The sequence below is a fragment of the Salmo trutta genome, unplaced genomic scaffold (assembly GCF_901001165.1).
Source record: "Salmo trutta unplaced genomic scaffold, fSalTru1.1, whole genome shotgun sequence".
NCBI lineage: Eukaryota > Metazoa > Chordata > Actinopteri > Salmoniformes > Salmonidae > Salmo > Salmo trutta.
The window spans coordinates 323,038-344,024 of NW_021823412.1; the positions used below are offsets into that span (position 1 = coordinate 323,038).

At 45.4% G+C, this 20,987-nt stretch overlaps 1 protein-coding gene and 1 non-coding gene across 2 annotated transcripts; one reads left to right on the plus strand and one right to left on the minus strand.

The window, feature by feature from the left end:
• Positions 1-1,665: 1,665 nt before the first annotated feature.
• On the plus strand, positions 1,666-1,829 carry LOC115190868 (U1 spliceosomal RNA). Its single transcript, XR_003877451.1, has one exon. It is a non-coding gene; the product is annotated as a U1 spliceosomal RNA (small nuclear RNA).
• Positions 1,830-10,428: 8,599 nt separating this feature from the next.
• LOC115190795 (NACHT, LRR and PYD domains-containing protein 1b allele 3-like) lies at positions 10,429-20,751 on the minus strand. Its single transcript, XM_029748873.1, has 9 exons — positions 20,719-20,751; positions 20,060-20,097; positions 19,021-19,085; positions 18,674-18,888; positions 18,241-18,485; positions 17,956-18,081; positions 11,551-11,683; positions 11,433-11,462; positions 10,429-10,803 (listed from the first exon to the last, which is right to left on the minus strand). The coding sequence occupies exons 3-9, from the start codon at positions 19,026-19,028 to the stop codon at positions 10,469-10,471; spliced, it is 1,092 nt and encodes a 363-aa protein (XP_029604733.1). The 5' UTR covers positions 19,029-19,085; positions 20,060-20,097; positions 20,719-20,751; the 3' UTR covers positions 10,429-10,468.
• Between the last annotated feature and the right edge of the window lie 236 nt (positions 20,752-20,987).

A 20,987-nucleotide genomic window follows, 5' to 3' on the forward strand; every position in this document is an offset into this window, starting at 1 on the left:
AACGAGCTCCTGTTCACGCGCACCAAAACAGTAGCGTCCACCTGGAGTGACACTTACAATGAATAGGACTACTTCTTCATTCCTCAAAAGAAAAACGGGGTTCCGTGGCTACCATGGCCACTGCCTGGGAGGTGTGGTCTCTACTCGTTTCGCTACCAGCGTGGTGAAGAAGGCGCAACAGAGCCTCTTCAAACTCAGGAGGCTAAAGAAAATTGGCTTGTCACCTAAAACCCTCAAACTTTTACAGATGCACAATCGAAAGCATCATGTCGGGCTGTATCACTAGTGGTTAGAGAGTTGGGCCAGTAACCGAAAGGTTGCAAGTTCAAATCCCTGAGCTGACAAGGTACAAATCTGTTATTCTGCCCCTGAACAAGGTAGTTAACCCGCTGTTCCTAGGCCGTCATTGAAAATAAGAATTTGTTCTTAACAGACTTGCCTAGTTAAATAAAGACAAAAAAAAAAACATTGAAGAATTTCTAAAGACTGTTGACGTCTAGTGGAAGCCATAGGCACTGCAACCGGGTTCCTAATAATAAGGGTATCCCAGAGAAAACATTGGAAAATCCTATGACCTCAATATTTTCCCCCCTGGATGGTTTGTCCTCGGGGTTTCACCTGCCAAATCAGTTCTGTTATACTCACAGACATTATTAGAAACTTTAGAGTGTTTTCTATCCAAATCTACCAATTATATGCATATCCTAGCATCTGGGCCTGAGTAACAGGCAGTGTTACTTTGGTCACGCTTTTCATCCGGATGTCAAAATACTGCCCCCTACCCAAGAGAGGATAACCCACTTTGACATGATAACCCACTTTGACATGATAACCTTGCAACCTTTACTCTTATGAGCAGTTCTCCTCTCAGCAGCATCTTGTGGTGCAGAATATCTCACTAGCAGGTAAAGGGTAGGGAATAAAGTTGAGATGCTAATGCGTATTCTGACTGAGTGACAGCAAACGTGGCTGTGCGCACACACACACACACACGCACGCACACACGCACGTACGTACGCACACGCACGCACGCACACACACACACACACACACACGCCGCACACCTCAGCGCGCTGCTCATAATCACCAGGTTTGTTTTTGCAGTGAGAATTTGCAGGAAGTTATTTTGCCAACATCTATTTAGGCATATTAAAAACGACTATCAACTGTCAATTTACAGATACAATTACAAATACGAGTATGTCCATGTGAGCACACCCCGAGTAGCTGCTATGTCTTGTTGTTGATGAAGTAGTAGGCGACTGTTTCTCCTTTATATCTGGGGTCGTATGTGATGAAAATATTCCTACAATGTCTGGAACGCTACAAAACACCAGAAATAGTTGGTGTCTTTCGTGGGAGCACGAATGGGATTTCAGCATTTTGGTACATCGCCTACTTGTGTGTAATCAGACGGACATTTAGACAAACAGTTCAATGTGTGTAGAATGTCTACCGTGTTGCATGATGGGAAAATAGTCAGACAGCGATATAATATAATAAAACAAAGTGCATCGCTTTTCCACCGCTTTGTCCGCAACTATATTAGTAAACGTTATTAGACCCTGGTCGATATGATGTGGTATTGTCAGTAGTAGAAGTGGTAACCGTTAGTCAAACACCTTTGTCCTGGAATGAGTGCCCCTCTACCAATGTGTACAACTCATACTTACCTGGCAAGGGAGACACCGTGATCAAGAAGGTGGTTCACCCAGGGCGAGGCTCAGCCATTGCACTCCGGCTGTGCTGACCCCTGCGAATTTCCCAAATGTGGAAATCTCGATTGCATAATTTCTGGTAGTGGGGGACTGCGTTCGCGCTCTCCCCTGATCTTGATGTTAAAGTAATATTCAGAGGTTTAATTATTGAATTATATTTAGTTTTTCGTCGAAAAATAAGTTTATTTACATTTTCTTATCAGGTGAATGGTGTTAGAATGTAGGATCAATTTAAAAGCTTAGTAAGGCCTGAAACAGTCATTTTGTCTTTTAAAAACCCCAATGTTTGAGATCTGTTATTGTAGCACTGGTGATTATGCCTGTCAATGCAACCACACGTTGATAAAGCATTTACAATCATCGAGAATGACACAAAAATATGTTTGAAAACATATTTCCATTGTGGTCCTCTTAAATGTTTTTCTAGTCATAGTAGACCTCGGCTCCACACAACACAATACAAAGGACAGGAGGACATTGTCATAGCGTAGAGCCTTACATACTGACATGGAATATAAACCATCATTAGTCAGCTTTACACATGATTTAAATGAAGTTATGCTCGGCATGGAGTTACTGTGGTAGTTTGTTCCACTCAACAGCGCCGGTAAATAAAAAGTGTTCTTACCAGATAGACTCTTCCATTTAAAACAGGCGGTATCAGAGTCTCTGGTTCTGATGCTTTATTGGTGGACAGCTGTAATATAAATTTAATTATTAGATGGGTACCTGGGGGCTAATCTAATCTCACAATTCGACAACAAGAATAATAATAAATAATACACACAAATCTAAGGGATGGAATAAGAATATATACATATAAAGATATGGATGAGCGATGACCGAGCGGCATAGGCAAGATGCAATATATATATATATATATATATGGTATAAAATACAGTATATACATATGAGATGAGTAATGCGAGATATGTAAACATTATTAAAGTGACTAGTGATCCATTTATTAAAGTGGCCAATGATTTTAAGTCTGTATGTTGGCAGCAGCCTCTCTGTGTTAGTGATGGCTGTTTAACAGTCTGATGGCCTTGAGATAGAAGCTGTTTTTCAGTCTCTCGGTCCCAGCATTGATGCACCTGTACTGACCTCGCCTTCTGGATGGTAGCGGGGTGAACAGGCAGTGGCTCGGGTGGTTGTTGTCCTTGATGATCTTTTTGGCCTTCCTGTAACATCGGGTGCTGTAGGTGTCCTGGAAGGCAGGTAGTTTGCCCCGGGTGATGCGTTGTGCAGACCTCACTACCCTCTGGGGAGCCCTGCGGTTGCGGGCGGTGCAGTTGCTGTACCAGGTGGTGATACAGCCCGACAGGATGCTCTCAATTGTGCATCTGTAAAAGTTTGTGAGGGATTTAGGTGACAAGCCATATTTCTTCAGCCTCCTGAGTTTGAAGAGGCGCCACCCTGGGAGGAAGCTGCACCCGGTACACAACCTCCCCTACCCTCTCCAGGACGCTGCAGGGCCCCACCCAGTGGCTGTCCAACTTGGGGCATCTGCCTATCTTTCCCAGACCAGCTCCCCAGCCACAAAGTGCCTTCCCCGGGTGTGCACGTCATAGTTCCTCTTCTGCCTCACATCTGCATTCACCAGCTGCTCTCTGGCGAAGGTGTGGGCTGTCTCCAGGCGGTCCTGGAGTCTCCGGGCATACTCCGGCCCCGGGGGAACAGGAGGGCTATGCAGGGGCCGACCAAACGCCATCTCTGCAGGGGTGCGGATCTCTCTGGAGGCATGCCGGCGTACTGGAGGCATGCCATGAGGACTATGGGCAGGTGCTTGTCCCAGTCACGCTGGTGTTTGGCAGAGATGATGGCCAGCTGCTTTCCAAGCGTTTTGTTGAAGCGCTCCACAAGGCCATCACTTTGAGGATGGAGAGGAGTTTCCACTGTCTGTGGTGGGGAACGGTCCAACTACATCCACTCCCACCCTCCTCATGGGAGCCAGAACTGGGAACTGTCGGAGCTGAGCATGAGAGCGGCCTGGAGGGCGCTTTCTCGCTGTGCAGTTGTCACAGCGGCGGCAAAAGTCCTCCACATCCCTCTTGTGCTGCCCCAGTAAAAGCCCTGATGGAGGCAGCAGAGGGTTTTTGTGACCCCAAAGCGTCCAGTCCCCAACCCCCAATGAGTACTCTGGAGCACTGCCTCCCACAGTGCTTTTGGGACCACCACCTGCCACCTCTCCTCTCCCGTAATTGGCTCCTTCCATGCCCGCTGTAGCACGCCATCAGCCAGCCGCAGTCTCTCAAACTTTGACCGCAACCCTTTGGTCGCGAGTGAGAGCGCTGTCACCTCTTCCCACGGTGGACTCAGCTGCACCTCTACCCACTGTAGCACTGGCTGTAGGTCTGTGTCCCGTCCCTGCTGCTGCCCCCATTCAGCCACGTCGACAGTCTGCAGCTCACAGCAGACCGGCCCGCTCTCCCGCTCACAGTGGCGGCAGCCGTCTACAGTACAGGGCCGACGGGACATGGCGTTGGAGTGGCGTGCCCCTGCCCTGTGCACCACGTTGAAATTGTATAGCTGAAGCTCCTCCAACCAGCAAGCCACCTGCCCCTCTGGCTCTCTGAAAGACATGAGCCACTGGAGAGCAGAGTGGTCAGTCCTTACAGTAAAGGGCAGGTCACCCAGGTAGTACTTGAAGTGTTTGATGGAAGCCACGACAACGAGGTGCTCCCGCCGGAAGACACAGTAGCGGCGCTCATGTTTGTTGAATGTTTTTCTGAAGTACGCCCTCTCTCCCCCTCTGGCCCCAGCTGGGCCAGCACCCCACCCATGCCCATATTGCTCCCCTCTCTCCCCCTCTGGCCCCACCTGGGCCAGCACCCCACCCATGCCCACATTGCTCCTCTCTCTCCCCTTCTGACCCCACCTGGGCCAGCACCCCACCCATGCCCACATTGCTCACGTCTGTGTCCAGGATAAAGGGCAAGGTGAGGTCAGGGGGAGAGGGCGAGCTTGCCCTTTATCCTGGACACAGACGAGATCAGTGCACGTTTGAGGGTGTTGAAGGCCTCCTCACACTCCACTGTTCAGGTGAAGGCCTCCTCACACTCCACTGTCCAGGTGAAGGCCTCCCACTCCACTGTCCAGGTGAAGGCCTCCTCCCACTCCACTGTTCAGGTGAAGGCCTTGTCCTTTGGCAGCAGGTGGTTCAGGGGAGCAGCGACGCTTGAGAAGCCCCGTACAAACCTCCTGTGGTACGAGGCCAGGCCCAGGAAGCCCCGTACAAACCTCCTGTCGTACGAGGCCAGGCCCAGGAAGCCCCGTACAAACCTCCTGTTAGTACGAGGCCAGGCCCAGGAAGCCCCGTACAAACCTCCTGTAGTACGAGGCCAGGCCCAAGAAGCCCCGTACAAACCTCCTGTAGTACGAGGCCAGGCCCAGGAAGCTCTTCAGCTGTTGCTGATCGTTGGGGGTGGGCCAGTCTCGGACAGCTGTGCTGATACCCTCCTCCCCCACTTGGTGGCCCAAGAAGGACACCTCTCTCCTCATGAAGTGTCACTTCTCGGGGTGGAGCTTCAGGCCTGTGGCAGCCACCCTCTCCATCACACACCGTAGCGCCCCCAGGGCTGACTGGAAGGAGCTGCCATGAGCCATGACTTTTAATGCTGTTAACAAATGTCAAAGCTATAATATTATTTGTGATATAAATACGATGGACTTTTTTGCTTTTTTTCATGCATTCTAAGTCTGCTAATATTTCCTCATAAAATGTTATGAATTTCAGTTTGAAAAAAATCACACTCATCATTTTGGGACTTTTATTTTGAAGGGATATCTCTGAGGCCACGGGCCTTATTCTTGCTAGGTCTTCTTACTGGCAGAACGGAGGTGAAGCGAAGTAGCGGCACCATTGATCTATAATAAGAGAGACCCTTTCCTCTGCTTCCTTATAAATGGACTTCCTGTTTCAACACAGTTGGCGGATTCAACACCTATAGGTTTATTTGTTGATATTTATGTCATGCAAAGTCTTCATACACTTAATACCAGTATTCAGCCTATAAATTAAGATTCTATCTCGTAAAAGTGCAGTTACATTTTTTATTTAACTTTTTGCTTTAATTAGGTGATGTTTTGCAGTGCTACCAGGAGGGGGCAGTGTGACACAACAACCAGGTTTGGCTGATGGACTCCAGACCAGTGGTTCTCAACCTGTGGTCCCTGGGGGTGGTGCAGCTGGTCCACAATTATTTTTAGATTGTAGTATTTTATTATTAAAAAATAATAGCAGTATGGAGTATTAATGGTATTATAATCTATTTTACGTTATTTTTCACAATGCAAATAGTTTATTATAATAATAATAATAATAACAATAATAATAATAATAGGCCTGTACAGGCCTTGTTACATTCACATGTATTGATAGGATTTGACCATCAATATAATCAGCGACTCTGTGAATGGTTGTCCTCAAGAGCTTTTGACGGTGATTTGATGGTCTCCAGAATGGAAAAGTTTGGGAACCGCTGAGCTAGACAGTCACATCTGTGTGGTAACATGATAGGATGGGTAACCAGTGATATACACTGCTCAAAAAAATAAAGGGAACACTTAAACAACACAATGTAACTCCAAGTCAATCACACTTCTGTGAAATCAAACTGTCCACTTAGGAAGCAACACTGATTGACAATAAATTTCACATGCTGTTGTGCAAATGGAATAGACAACAGGTGGAAATTATAGGCAATAAGCAAGACACCCCCAATAAAGGAGTGGTTCAGCAGGTGGTGACCACAGACCACTTCTCAGTTCCTATGCTTCCTGGCTGATGTTTTGGTCACTTTTGAATGCTGGCGGTGCTTTCACTCTAGTGGTAGCATGAGACGGAGTCTACAACCCACACAAGTGGCTCAGGTAGTGCAGCTCATCCAGGATGGCACATCAATGCGAGCTGTGGCAAGAAGGTTTGCTGTGTCTGTCAGCGTAGTGTCCAGAGCATGGAGGTGCTACCAGGAGACAGGCCAGCACATCAGGAGATGTGGAGGAGGCCGTAGGAGGGCAACAAACCAGCAGCAGGACCGCTACCAGCAGCAGGAGGAGCACTGCCAGAGCCCTGCAAAATGACCTCCAGCAGTCCACAAATGTGCATGTGTCTGCTCAAACGGTCAGAAACAGACTCCATGAGGGTGGTATATGAGGGCCCGACGTCCACAGGTGGGGGTTGTGCTTACAGCCCAACACCGTGCAGGACGTTTGGCATTTGCCAGAGAACACCAAGATTGGCAAATTCGCCACTGGCGCCCTGTGCTCTTCACAGATGAAAGCAGGTTCACACTGAGCACGTGACAGACGTGACAGTCTGGAGACGCCGTGGAGAACATTCTGCTGCCTGCAACATCCTCCAGCATGACCGGTTTGGCGGTGGGTCAGTCATGGTGTAGGCTAGCATTTCTTTGGGGGGCCGCACAGCCCTCCATGTGCTCGCCAGAGGTAGCCTGACTGCCATTAGGTACCGAGATGAGATCCTCAGACCCCTTGTGAGACCATATGCTGGTGCGGTTGGCCCTGGGTTCCTCCTAATGCAAGACAATGCTAGACCTCATGTGTCTGGAGTGTGTCAGCAGTTCCTGCAAGAGGAAGGCATTGATGCTATGGACTGGCCCGCCCATTCCCCAGACCTGAATCCAATTGAGCACATCTGGGACATCATGTCTCGCTCCATCCACCAACGCCACGTTGCACCACAGACTGTCCAGGAGTTGGCGGATGCTTTAGTCCAGGTCTGGGAGGAGATCCCTCAGGAGACCATCCGCCACCTCATCAGGAGCATGCCCAGGCGTTGTAGGGAGGTCATACAGGCACGTGGAGGCCACACACACTACTGAGCCTCATTTTGACTTGTTTTAAGGACATTACATCAAAGTTGGATCAGCCTGTAGTGTGGTTTTCCACTTTAATTTTGAGTGTGACTCCAAATCCAGACCTCCATGGGTTGATAAATTGGATTTCCATTGATTATTTTTGTGTGATTTTGTTGTCAGCACGTTCAACTATGTAAAGAAAAAATTATTTAATAAGATTATTTCATTCATTCAGATCTAGGATGTGTTGTTTAAGTGTTCCCTTTATTTTTTTGAGCAGTGCACAATGATTCTGCAGCCCCAAAACAGACTGATTAGAATGTATAGTATATGATGTTACATTGAACTAATCACAGTAATCAGATACCAACTCACATGCACAGATAGACACATACAGACAGACACACACACCGTATATACAAAGACACACACACACACACACATTCCATTTAATTGACATGTACTACATGTATATGACAGGGATTCTACTACGTGATTCCACATGTTATTTCATAGTTTGATGTCTTCACTATTATTCTACAATGTAGAAAATAGCAAAAAATAAAGAAAAACTCTTGAATGAGTAGGTGTGTGCAAACTTTTGACTGGGACTGTATATAATTCACAACACATTCAGTACCAATCAAAAGTACTCTCTCTCTCCATCAGTGCTCTCCCTACTTTTAACCTACTTCTCTGTTGTCATTTCTCAAACTCTTTTACTGTTAAACACTCAGCCTTGAGTCTCTGTCTGTCCCAAATGGCACCCTATTCCCTATGTAGTGCACTACTTTAGACCAGGGCCCATAGGGCTCTGTATAGGGAATAGGATGCCATTTGGGACAGCTTTGGCTGATCAGTAAAGGTCGATGGTCATGCTCAGGGGGTTACTATGGAGATAGAGGAATATGTAGAGTTAAAACAGGATGGCCAATCCTGCTCCTGGAGAGATACTACTGGCAGTGCAGGCTTTTGCTCTGACCCTGCTCTAACACACCTGATTCTACTAATCAGTCTAATCAGAACCTTGACTGGCAGAATGAGGTGTGTTAGAGCAGGGCTGAAGAAAAAGCCTGCAGACCCAGTAGCTCTCTGGGAGGAGGGTTGGTATCACCAAGATCACTTAGGTTCATACCTCATCAACTAGCTTTCTGATTGGTTACCTCACATATAAAGCAAGTTTAATGCCATAAGCAGATTTCCTGTGTGGGTAGTGATGTTGTCAACTGGAATCTGATTGGATCTTGGTCACCCCTTTTATATTCTTTGGTGTGTGTGTAGTCAGTAGCGTGAGTGGATGTGTTCATAGATGATGATGATAATGATGGGTGTTGAGGGGTGCCAAAATAAATGAACACAAAGAAGCCCCAAAATGCCAAAACCAACAGTGTGTCTGCATTGAGTCTCCTCGATGTATGGGGGGAGCCCAGTGTCTTTGGCATCATTAAAACTGAAGACATATTTATAACTCTCTGTAATTATTATTACGCGATTAACTGATTAATCGTGTAACTGTAATTAACTAGGAAGTCGGGGCACCAAGGAAAATATTCAGATTACAAAGTTATAATTTTCCTAATATAACTTTCAGATATTTTTAATATCTGATCAATTAGACTTCTGATTAATGACGTATTCTTTACCTCGTCAGTCTCATTCCAAACGTCGTAAATTGTTGGTTATCTGCACGAACCCAGTCTTCACTATGAGTCATCCATACATCAATTGTCTTAAAATTATTTATTTACTAACTAAGTAATTCACAGAAATGCATAACAAATGGTAGATATGTTTACAAAGAAATGCTAGAGGAATGTGCCCTAGTGGGCTAAACCGGAATGCCGGCTTGTTAGACAAAAGGGAGTGGGGGTCAGCTGAGAAGGCACTACAGAGTTGATAATTATAACAATTGAAATGCTAATCCTTTGCACATGAACGCTCACTCATTCGGGAACAATTGCAATCAATATATATCTCTCAAATTAACATCATTACATAGCATCCCATCATATCACAAATAGCTTTATCCTTATTCATTCATTTTATACAACCATTAGATGTAAGTCTCACAACATTAGGCTATTATATAAACAGCGCCATGGTAATGTGGCTGTATTGTCTCTCATGAGTTTCACAAAATTGTACCAAACGGACCAGTTCGTAGCTGGATTCTTCACCGATCTTTTATACCTTCTCCAGAACATAGATGTCGTTCGGTTCTCCAGTTCTGTGAGGTGGAAGAACTCCTTTGTTCTCTATGAAAACCACTCTGTCTCTATACTGTGGCCATGAGGAGAGATTCTCCTCATGGGAATTTACGACCTCTTCTGACCACAGCAGCCTGGGTCAGGAGTATAGAGGTCGGGGGATGGTACATAGAAAAGGCTGGTGCAGAGGGAGGGGGGGTCAACTGTGCTCGCTGTACCCAAAGAGGGCAACGTCATGACACCAGATGTCCCATTTCGCTGACGACCCTCCCAGCTCCGCCCACCATCATCCTATTAAGGAAAACAAGAGCGAAGAGAAAGAATTCTGCAAAGTGGGAGGGTCGTCACAGTAACAGAGTGTGTGACAGAGTTTGTTGACTCTGTTACTGTCCATTCTAGCATTAGGTTGGTACCCCAACACTGTTACTATCCATTCTACCATTAGGTTGGTACCCCAACACTGTTACTATCCATTCTACCATTAGGTTGGTACCCCAACACTGTTACTATCCATTCTACCATTAGGTTGGTACCCCGACACTGTTACTATCCATTCTACCATTAGGTTGGTACCCCAACACTGTTACTATCCATTCTACTATTAGGTTGGTACCCCGACACTGTTACTATCCATTCTACCATTAGGTTGGTACCCCAACACTGTTACTATCCATTCTACCATTAGGTTGGTACTCCAACACTGTTACTATCCATTCTACCATTAGGTTGGTACTCCAACAGTGTTGATCTGAAGCAGTGAACAAAGACAGGGGTCCAGCTCCACAAGAAGGTTGATCATCCTGGAACATGACTCAGTTCCTTTTCTCAACACCATGTCGATGATGTCACGTGCCTTCTCTGTCCTCTCAGCTATCACCTTCACTGACTCCATTTCCTCCTGGTTTATGACTGTGTGTTGCAGTAGTCCGTCCAGCAGTTCATTCAGGACAGGTCCTGACACTCGTTTCACAAACTCTGTCCGTACAGAACGCAGCTGCTGCTCTGCAGAACCAGTCAGACTGCTCTCAGCCGGACCTCCTGCCCCCAACACAGCACCTGAGAGTCAGGTTACAAAATAACTACATTTGTACATTTACATTTCAGTCATTTAGAAACAGACTCCTAAAATAAAAGTATTGAGAAAACATGATCTTTCACAATAACGACCTGAACATATCACATATTCACATTTAGGGCCGGTTTCACAGACATAGAAAAACAGGCTGGGTCATTCAGAACCAGGCTAATCTACATCAAGTCCTGGAGGAGATGTCATTGGGTCATTCAGAACCAGGCTAATCTACATCAAGTCCTGGAGGAGATGTCATTGGGTCATTCAGAACCAGGCTAATCTACATCAAGTCCTGGAGGAGATGTCATTGGGTCATTCAGAACCAGGCTAATCTACATCAAGTCCTGGAGGAGATGTCATTGGGTCATTCAGAACCAGGTTAATCTACATCAAGTCCTGGAGGAGATGTCATTCAGAACCAGGCTAATCTACATCAAGTCCTGGAGGAGATGTCATTGGGTCATTCAGAACCAGACTAATCTACATCAAGTCCTGGAGGAGATGTCATTGTTCTTGAAGACAGTCTTTTATAATCAGGACTAGTCCAGGTCCTACAGTAAACCATGTTGACTGACCCTCAAGTCATTGGTTTGTATCTCTCATGTTTACTTACTAGTTGAATGGGTTTCAGTGATGTATTCATCTGAAAGATAAACAACATGAGGTTATAATATCACTCTAAATAGCATCTGGTACTAAAGTACAAAGTGATGATTGACATGTGCTCCTACCGTGTGATACCATTTCTTTCCATACTGTCCTCTCATCATCACTGAATAACTCCATCTCAATGTCAACCCCTGTCATTTTCACAACCGCCCTGAAAAAGCTTGGTGTGGTGTCTCTTTGTATGAAATGAATCCTCTGGAGAGAGAGAGAGAGAGAGAGAGGGAGGGAGGTTAAACATCAATTAAAAACACAACACCAAATCTTCCTCCACATTAACTCAACACAACAGCCTCTGAATACCCCATATACTCAAACAGATCAATGTTAACCATTTTGTAACAGGCAAACTCAACCCCCAGTCTCGCTGCAACATCCCCTCCAGCATTCCCACCACGTCCACAGACCCCTGTCCCCGAATACTGTTCTTTCATGTTTTCCAAATTGCTAATTTAGCTGCCCCTGACACAAAGTTAAGAGAACTACACCCCTTCTACTAAACCTGGACTTTGTCCCAAATATAAACATTTGGGAAGAGAAAACCTCTCCTAGAGCTGAGAACCAACCAGTGATCAGGTCAATCATCCCGACCAACCTGGGACACTGTAAGAACAGATGTACCAGAGTTTCAGACTCAGCACAGAATGGACACCCCTCCCCAACATGACAAACTCTCCAAGTCTGCATAACAGACCCATAGAATGGAGTCAGGCCAGACAAATCATCCCCCTCCAGCTTTAAGAGGAAAAGGTGCTTGTCTAAGCCCAAACAGCCTGCTCTCCTCATCAATGTGTAGACTGTATCCACCCAGCTAGAACCGTCACTGTACAACAGTCTCTGGGCTGCTTGAAGCCAGAAAGCCTTGTCCATCCAGGCCTTGTCCATCCTGGTGCAGTGGCAGGTACAGGGCTGCAGCTTTAATCCAATGTTGTCCCGACCAGAAGAAATGGACAAGGGTCCTGTGAAGCTCTTGTATCAGGTGGCTGTAAAATCATTAGTCTGTGCCACAGCGTAGAGGTGGCTAGGTTATTATCTACCAGCACCCTTCCCCTATAAGACAGCTGGGGTAGCACCCATTTCCACCTAGACAATCTGGCACACACCTTCTCCACTACACAATCCCAGTTATTTTTCTGAAAGACATCGGAGCCTAGAAAAAGTCTTCATCCCAACCGTGGAGTGGACCCTATCTGAAGCTGACCTGCCCACAGTGATTCACTCCTTCCCCAATTAACTCTACCTGAGGAGACCCCCTCACACACCTTTAGAGCGTTTGAGAGAACCTTAACATCCTCACCCCCTGTAATAAAAACTGTCACGTCATCAGCATACGCAGACCGTGCTATCGCGGGACCCTTCATAACCCCTGGCACAGAGAAACCAGTAAGCCTCGCTCTTAAAAAACAAAGTATTGGTTCAATTGCCAGACAATATAACTGTCCTGAAGTTGGGCATCCCTGCCTAATACCCCTTTGGACAGGGATGGGGCAACTCAAACCACCCCCACCTTCATCATACATGAGGCCCCAGCATACAGTAAACTCATCCAAGACAAAAAAACATCCCCAAACCCAAAGGCTTTCATTGTTTTGAACAAGTACTGGTGGTCCACATGGTCAAAAGCCTTCTCCTGATCCAAAGAAAGTAAACCCACATTCACATCAGACAGTTTACAAACGTCTAAAACATCTCTTATTAGAAATAATAACCCTCAATTCTTCCCAAAACAACAAAAACTTTTCCCAAAACATGGCGTCATGTAATATCGGCACATTAAAATACCAATAAGGTGATGACCTTCATGGACAGGACAAGTGAATATCAACAGTAACAATATGGTGATCAGAAAAACCCTCAGCAGTAATGTCACCTTACAACCCTACTACAGTAGAGATCAGATACATACAACCTGTCTATCCTTGCTGCACCGACACCACCTTCATTAACTACTACAGTAGTGATCAGATACATACAACCTGTCTGACCTTGCTGTACCGACACCACCTTCATTAACTACTACAGTAGAGCTCAGATACATACAAACTGTCTGACCTTGCTGCACCGACACCACCTTCATTAACTACTACAGTAGAGCTCAGATACATACAACCTGTCTGACCTTGCTGCACCGACACCACCTTCATTAACTACTACAGTAGAGCTCAGATACATACAACCTGTCTAACCTTGCTGCACTGACACCACCTTCATTAACTACTACAGTAGAGCTCAGATACATACAAACTGTCTGACCTTGCTGCACTGACACCACCTTCATTAACTACTACAGTAGAGCTCAGATACATACAACCTGTCTGACCTTGCTGCACCGACACCACCTTCATTAACTACTACAGTAGAGCTCAGATACATACAACCTGTCTGACCTTGCTGCACCGACACCACCTTCATTAACTACTACAGTAGAGCTCAGATACATACAAACTGTCTGACCTTGCTGCACCGACACCACCTTCATTAACTACTACAGTAGAGCTCAGATACATACAACCTGTCTAACCTTGCTGCACTGACACCACCTTCATTAACTACTACAGTAGAGCTCAGATACATACAAACTGTCTGACCTTGCTGCACTGACACCACCTTCATTAACTACTACAGTAGAGCTCAGATACATACAACCTGTCTGACCTTGCTGCACCGACACCACCTTCATTAACTACTACAGTAGAGCTCAGATACATACAACCTGTCTGACCTTGCTGCACCGACACCACCTTCATTAACTACTACAGTAGAGCTCAGATACATACAACCTGTCTAACCTTGCTGCACTGACACCACCTTCATTAACTACTACAGTAGTGATCAGATACATACAACCTGTCTAACCTTGCTGCACTGACACCACCTTCATTAACTTTTAACCATGTGTACTGCCTAACTTTTTCATTTCTTACTCTCCACATATCAGAAATCTCAAACTCGGTTAGAAGACCAGACAGACAAGTAGCTGACCGCAGGTGAGGTTCTTCAGCAGTGTGATCAACAGTAAAATCCAGTGTACCGTTCCAGTCCAACCCTAAAACCATACACCCCTCTTGGTCACATTGTCTTAAGGTTTCCTTTATTTGATCAAATCCAGCAATACGCTCTCTACCCTCATTAGGAGCAGAAACATTACAAAAAAACATTGACCAATAAAACCCAACCCGTGACAATCTCTAGATACCACAGTCACCCTTAAGCCTGAGGAAAACTAAATTGCCATCCCAGCACTGAAAGTAGTACTATGACTGAGTATATGCTGCCCCTCCCACCATATTCCCCAGTCAACCTCATTAGCCTCATCACTATGTATCTCCTGTTGGAAAACTACATGAAGCCTTTTCTGTTTTATTACTTCTAATACCCAGGCCAATTTAACAGATTTCCCAAAAGTCTGGTCCAGAAACCCATTTACCTCACCTAGATTGTGAATTGAGTCATCGCCAGCTGCTATCAGCTGAAATATCCATATCCTTCTTCTGATCCTCCTCAACTGAGGCCACAGACCCCTGACTCCCCTCTGCTTGACCAGCACAAAAATATCCTGTGGTGTTCTGCATTAGCATCGAATAGCCCCCGCGATATGCAACTTTTCAGGGAAGTTAGGAACCAATATTCACAGGCAGTTAGGAAAGCTAAGCCTAGCTTTTTCAAACAGAAATGTACATCCTGTAGCATAAACTCAAAAAAGTTCTGGGACACTGTAAAGTCCATGGAGAATAAGAGCACCTTCTCCCAGCTGCCCACTGCACTGAGGCTAGGAAACACTGTCACCACCGATAAATCCACTATAATTGAGAATTTCAATAAGCATTTTTCTACGGCTGGCCATGCTTTCCACCTGGCTACCCCTACCTCGATCATCAGCCCTGCCTGGCCAAGGCTTTCGACTCTGTCAATCACCACATTCTTATTGGCAGACTCAACAGCCTTGGTTTCTCAAATGTTTGCCTTGCCTGGTTCACCAACTACTTCTCTGATAGAGTTCAGTGTGTCAAATCGGAGGGCCTGTTGTCCGGACCTCTGACAGTCTCTATGGGGGTGGCACAGGGTTAAATTCTTGGGCCGACTCTCTCTGGTTAGACTGTAAACTTTCCTTCCAGACTCACATTAAGCATCTCCAATCCAAAGTTAAATCTAGAATTGGCTTCCTATTCCGCAACAAAGCATCCTTCACTCATGCTACCAAACACACCCTCGTAAAACTGACCATACTACCGATCCTTGACTTCGGTGATGTCATTTATAAAATAGCCTCCAACACTCTACTCAGCAAACTGGATGCAGTCTATCACAGTGCCATCCGTTTTGTCACCAAAGCCCCATATCCTACCCACCACTGCGACCTGTACGCTCTCGTTGGCTGGCCCTCGCTTCAGACTCGCCGCCAAACCCACTGGCTCCAGGTCATCTATAAGTCTCTGCTAGGTAAAGCCCTGCCTTATCTCAGCTCACTGGTCACCATAGCAGCACCCACCCGTAGCACGCGCTCCAGCAGGTATATCTCACTGGTCATCCCCAAAGCCAATTCTTCCTTTTGCAGCCTTTCCTTCCAGTTCTCTGCTGCCAATGACTGGAACGAACTGCAAAAATCACTGATGCTGGAGACTCATATCTCCCTCACTAGCTTTAAGCACCAGCTGTCAGAGCAGCTCACAGATCACGGCACATAGCCCATCTGTAAATAGCCCACCCAACACCTCATCCCCATACTGTATTTATTCATTTATCTTGCTCCTTTGCACCCCAGTATCTACACTTGCATATTCATCTTCTGTACATCTACCATTCCAGTGTTTAATTGCTATATTGTAATTACTTCACCACCATGGCCTATTTATTGCCTTACCTCTCTTATCCTACCTCATTTGCACACACTGTATATAGACTTTTTCTACTGTATTATTGACTGTATGTTTGTTTATTCCATGTGTAACTCTGTCTTGTTGTATGTGTCGAACTGCTTTGCTTTATCTTGACCAGGTCGCAGTTGTAAATGAGAACTTGTTCTCAACTGGCCTATCTGGTTAAATAAAGGTTAAATAAAAATAAAATAAAACCTCCCCACTTGTATCACATCACTAGTACCGGTCATCTCCTCCACTACCTGGGAGACTAGCTCCACCTGAACCCCCTCCTGTACCCCATTACTAGTAGTGGACATCTCCTCCACTACCTGTTAGACCAGCTCCACCTGAACCCCCTCCTGTACCCCATCACTCATACTGGGCATCTCCTCCACTATCTGAGAGACTAGCTCCACCTAAACCCCCTCCTGTACCCCATCACTCATACTGGGCATCTCCTCCACTACCTGAGAGACTAGCCCCACCTGAACCCCCTCCTGTACCCCATCACGCGTACTGGGCATCTCCACTACCTGAGAGACTAGCCCCACCTGAACCCCCTCCTGTACCCCATCATGCGTACTGGGCATCTTCTCAGCAGTCTGGGGAAATGACTCCCCTGATCCATCCTGAGCTCCTACAACAATATTTTTCTGCTGCACATGAGACGCTATGTTCCGCTCTGGTACAAACTGCAACTCAGTACCCTCAACACAAACAACTTGTTCCTCAGCAACAGGTGCTTGTGGCTGCTCTACCACTGTCAGCCCACCTATCCCTACATTAGTGAGCCCAGGCGTTACGAGGACCACCTGCAAGCATGTTGCTTATGGCCAACATCCCCACACTCAAATCACTGTTGACTACCCGTACCAGCATAAGCCATATACAGTCTGTTGTCATACTTGACTTTAAACGAGAACTCCAAAGTCTGCTCCGGTGAATCCAAAAACATAAACACCTGTCGCCCGAAACGACAACCTTTTTCAGAGCCGAGTGTTTGAAACCCAACTTCCCAAACCGCAATAACTCATGCTCCAATCGCTCATTTGTAATAAAAGGTGGTAAATTCAAAATCGTAACCCTTGTTGACGGAGAAACAGCGGTGTAACTTTTTCATAGCCTACCTTCTCTCCTACTGAGACCAGATACTCCTCCACAGTGACAGTAGCTTCAGTAACACACCTCAAGCCGTGCCCAAGTGGCAGGGACGCCGACCACATGTGGGTCGCCATCCCCACCAACACCAGGACAATTCAACAAGAAATACAATATATCTAATTCTACCACTGAAAAAAACCTGAATCAGCAGAAAAAGAAAAAACACCAAAAAAATGCAACTAGAAAGAAACCACAGGCCAGACAACACTCACACTCGCTCATACAATACCCAGCATGCACCAAACACTGCCAGCATAGAGAGAGAGAGAGAGAGATGTGACAGAGAGAACGAGACAGAGAGAGAGAGATGTGACAGAGAGAGACAGAGAGATGTGACAGAGAGAGACAGAGATGTGACAGAGAGAGAGATGTGACAGATGTGACAGAGAGAGAGACAGAGAGATGTGACTTAAATGTCAGATTCATGTTCTTATTCTACTGAAACTGTACCTGTGGATTGATGGCGGTAGAAAAGGGAATGTTCAGTCTGAAGGAACTATTCAGTTTTAGGGACTGCTCTGGATTTGTGATGAGAATCCTTTTAGACCCTTCAGACATTTCCTGTTGTTTCACAGCCTGCGACACGAGGCATGGAATACACAGCCAGTCAATGTATAGTCTAATTCAAACATTATTCAGAAAACTAGCAACACACTATTCTCTTCATTTAATGAGTGTCAACATAAACTGCACCACTGGTTAGTTAAGGTCATCTCTAAAATAATGGTCCCTCACCTGTATTTGGCTGGGGTTCCAGGGGAACAGGTATAGGCGAGAAATTAATGTTTCCCTTTTCACTGTCAGATAGAGCATCAGCTCACAGTGGACATCTACGTCCCAAGACAGTAATCTCAGTATCGGACCGATAGGTGAGAACTTGGGATGGAGAATCTTAGCATGGAATCTGGTGACCTCATGCACTTCCTCTAAAGACTCTACATGAAGAATCTTCATCTCATTCCTCAGGGAAGGGTTGGTCCCTGAACAACACAATAGAAAGGAGACAGAAAGACAAATATTTTATTATTCATCCAACTAACACACACAGATTATGCAGTACCAGATCACAGTAAACTCAAACTCCCAGAATAGTTCATTCATTCATTCAGGAAGTGAAACTCAGTTACATGGAAATGTCTTTCTGAATACTATTTCTATATGGTTTTACCTAAACAGACAAAGTGTGGCAGATGAACTTCCTCCAGTTCACCTAACTCCATAGTGATGTCCAGCAATGGACCACCTTGTGTGTACTGCATGTCTTTCAGAAGTTGACTGTAGGGATCCCAGTTCCTGAAGTGATACTTCAGAATGACATCTCTCTCACACAGCCAGCGGAGCCCAGACACTGTGCACTCATAACTCCCTTTGGGTGTCCTGTGTCTGAGGGCAACAACAAGATACGGTAGAGAGGGTCAATGGTCAAATGGAGAGGTTGGATTAGAAGACTATTCCCAAAGGTAATGGGGAAATACACTAGCAGGTGGAATGAAATGTTAAAAGTAGTTATTTTACCTGAACATTGTCACTCCCTGGACAGTGGAAGTCAAGGGCTCAATCTGAATCCAGTGTGTGGAGTCCTGAACAAGGACAAGCATGTCAGTAATACATATGGGGCCTGTTTCCTGGACACAGATTGAGTCTAGTGCTGGACTTAAAACATGCTCAATGGAAGTTTCAATAGAAAGATCTTTAAGGTCCAGGACTAGACTTAATCTGTGTCTGGGAAACTGGCCCATTAACCAAAGTAACTAATCTAATGTATTTATTCAATGTTACATGAAATGCTGGTGATATATTGATTACACTGTCTAATGAACAAAGGTGACAACATCTAAAATCCTGCATGCCTACAAGCAGAACACAGGACTGTCTATATCCCAGTATGAATGGTTGGTCAGTACACACCTGGCTTTGAGACTGTGTTTATATTACTAAAGCAGAACACAGGACTGTCTATATCCCAGTATGAATGGTTGGTCAGTACACACCTGGCTTTGAGACTGTGTTTATATTACTAAAGCAGAACACAGGACTGTCTATATCCCAGTATGAATGGTTGGTCAATACACACCTGGCTTTGAGACTGTGTTTATATTACTAAAGCAGAACACAGGACTGTCTATATCCCAGTATGAATGGTTGGTCAGTACACACCTGGCTTTGAGACTGTGTTTATATTACTAAAGCAGAACACAGGACTGTCTATATCCCAGTATGAATGGTTGATCAGTACACACCTGGCTTTGAGACTGTGTTTATATTACTAAAGCAGAACACAGGACTGTCTATATCCCAGTATGAATGGTTGGTCAGTACACACCTGGCTTTGAGACTGTGTTTATATTACTAAAGCAGAACACAGGACTGTCTATATCCCAGTATGAATGGTTGGTCAATACACACCTGGCTTTGAGACTGTGTTTATATTACTAAAGCAGAACACAGGACTGTCTATATCCCAGTATGAATGGTTGGTCAGTACACACCTGGCTTTGAGACTGTGCTTGACTCCTGCAGGTATGTAAAAGTAAGAATTGACATTATGACTTACCTCAACATGGTCACAAGTCTTACAGCTCTGAGGAATCCCTAAAGTCAAAAGTAGTTGTTATTTAAAATGGACAATCTCATGTAATAATGAATTAATAATTATTAAATAGACTTGTAATAAAATAAATATAAGTGATCAACAGTCTCAGAATGTACACTCATTAGCATACAATAATCTGACATTAGTGTTATATTAATGAATGTTTGTGGAGGCAGGAAACAACATCGTTCTGGTCCATGTTTTGTAGATGTTGGGGGTCTGATTTCTGGTAGATCCTAGGATGAGAGCTTAAAGGTAGAGTCAGATAAATTATGTTGTACGAGCAGCACCACAGATATTGTGATGAGCAAGATGCCTGACTTCTCTCTCACACAGTCACACACAGTACCTGCCCATGTGGAAGGGTTCTCTTCACTCTCTCACAGAGTGGTAACCACGGAAACAAAACAGTCATCTGGCCTTGCGGTACAACGCTCTTAGTTGTTGTAGAAATTGACCCTCTAAGCTGTTTACTTTGTGCATCTACGTCATATCGCTGACTCTACCTTTAAGTTTGTTTTGACCAAATATATCATGATTGTGTTCCTTGTCTGGGACTCAAGTACAATGAATGCTTTAAACGTATTTTGAGTTCAAAACAATTATCAGTTAACACTCACATTTCTCAGGTCCAGGCTTGATCCAACTCTCTCCACCATGGTCTCTGGTGTCCTCAGGTCCAGGCTTGATCCAACTCTCTCCACCATGGTCTCTGGTGTTCTCAGGTCCAGGCTTGATACAACTCTCTCCACCATGGTCTCTGGTGTTCTCAGGTCCAGGCTTGATCCAACTCTCTCCACCATGGTCTCTGGTGTCCTCAGGTCCAGGCTTGATCCAACTCTCTCCACCATGGTCTCTGGTGTCCTCAGGTCCAGGCTTGATACAACTC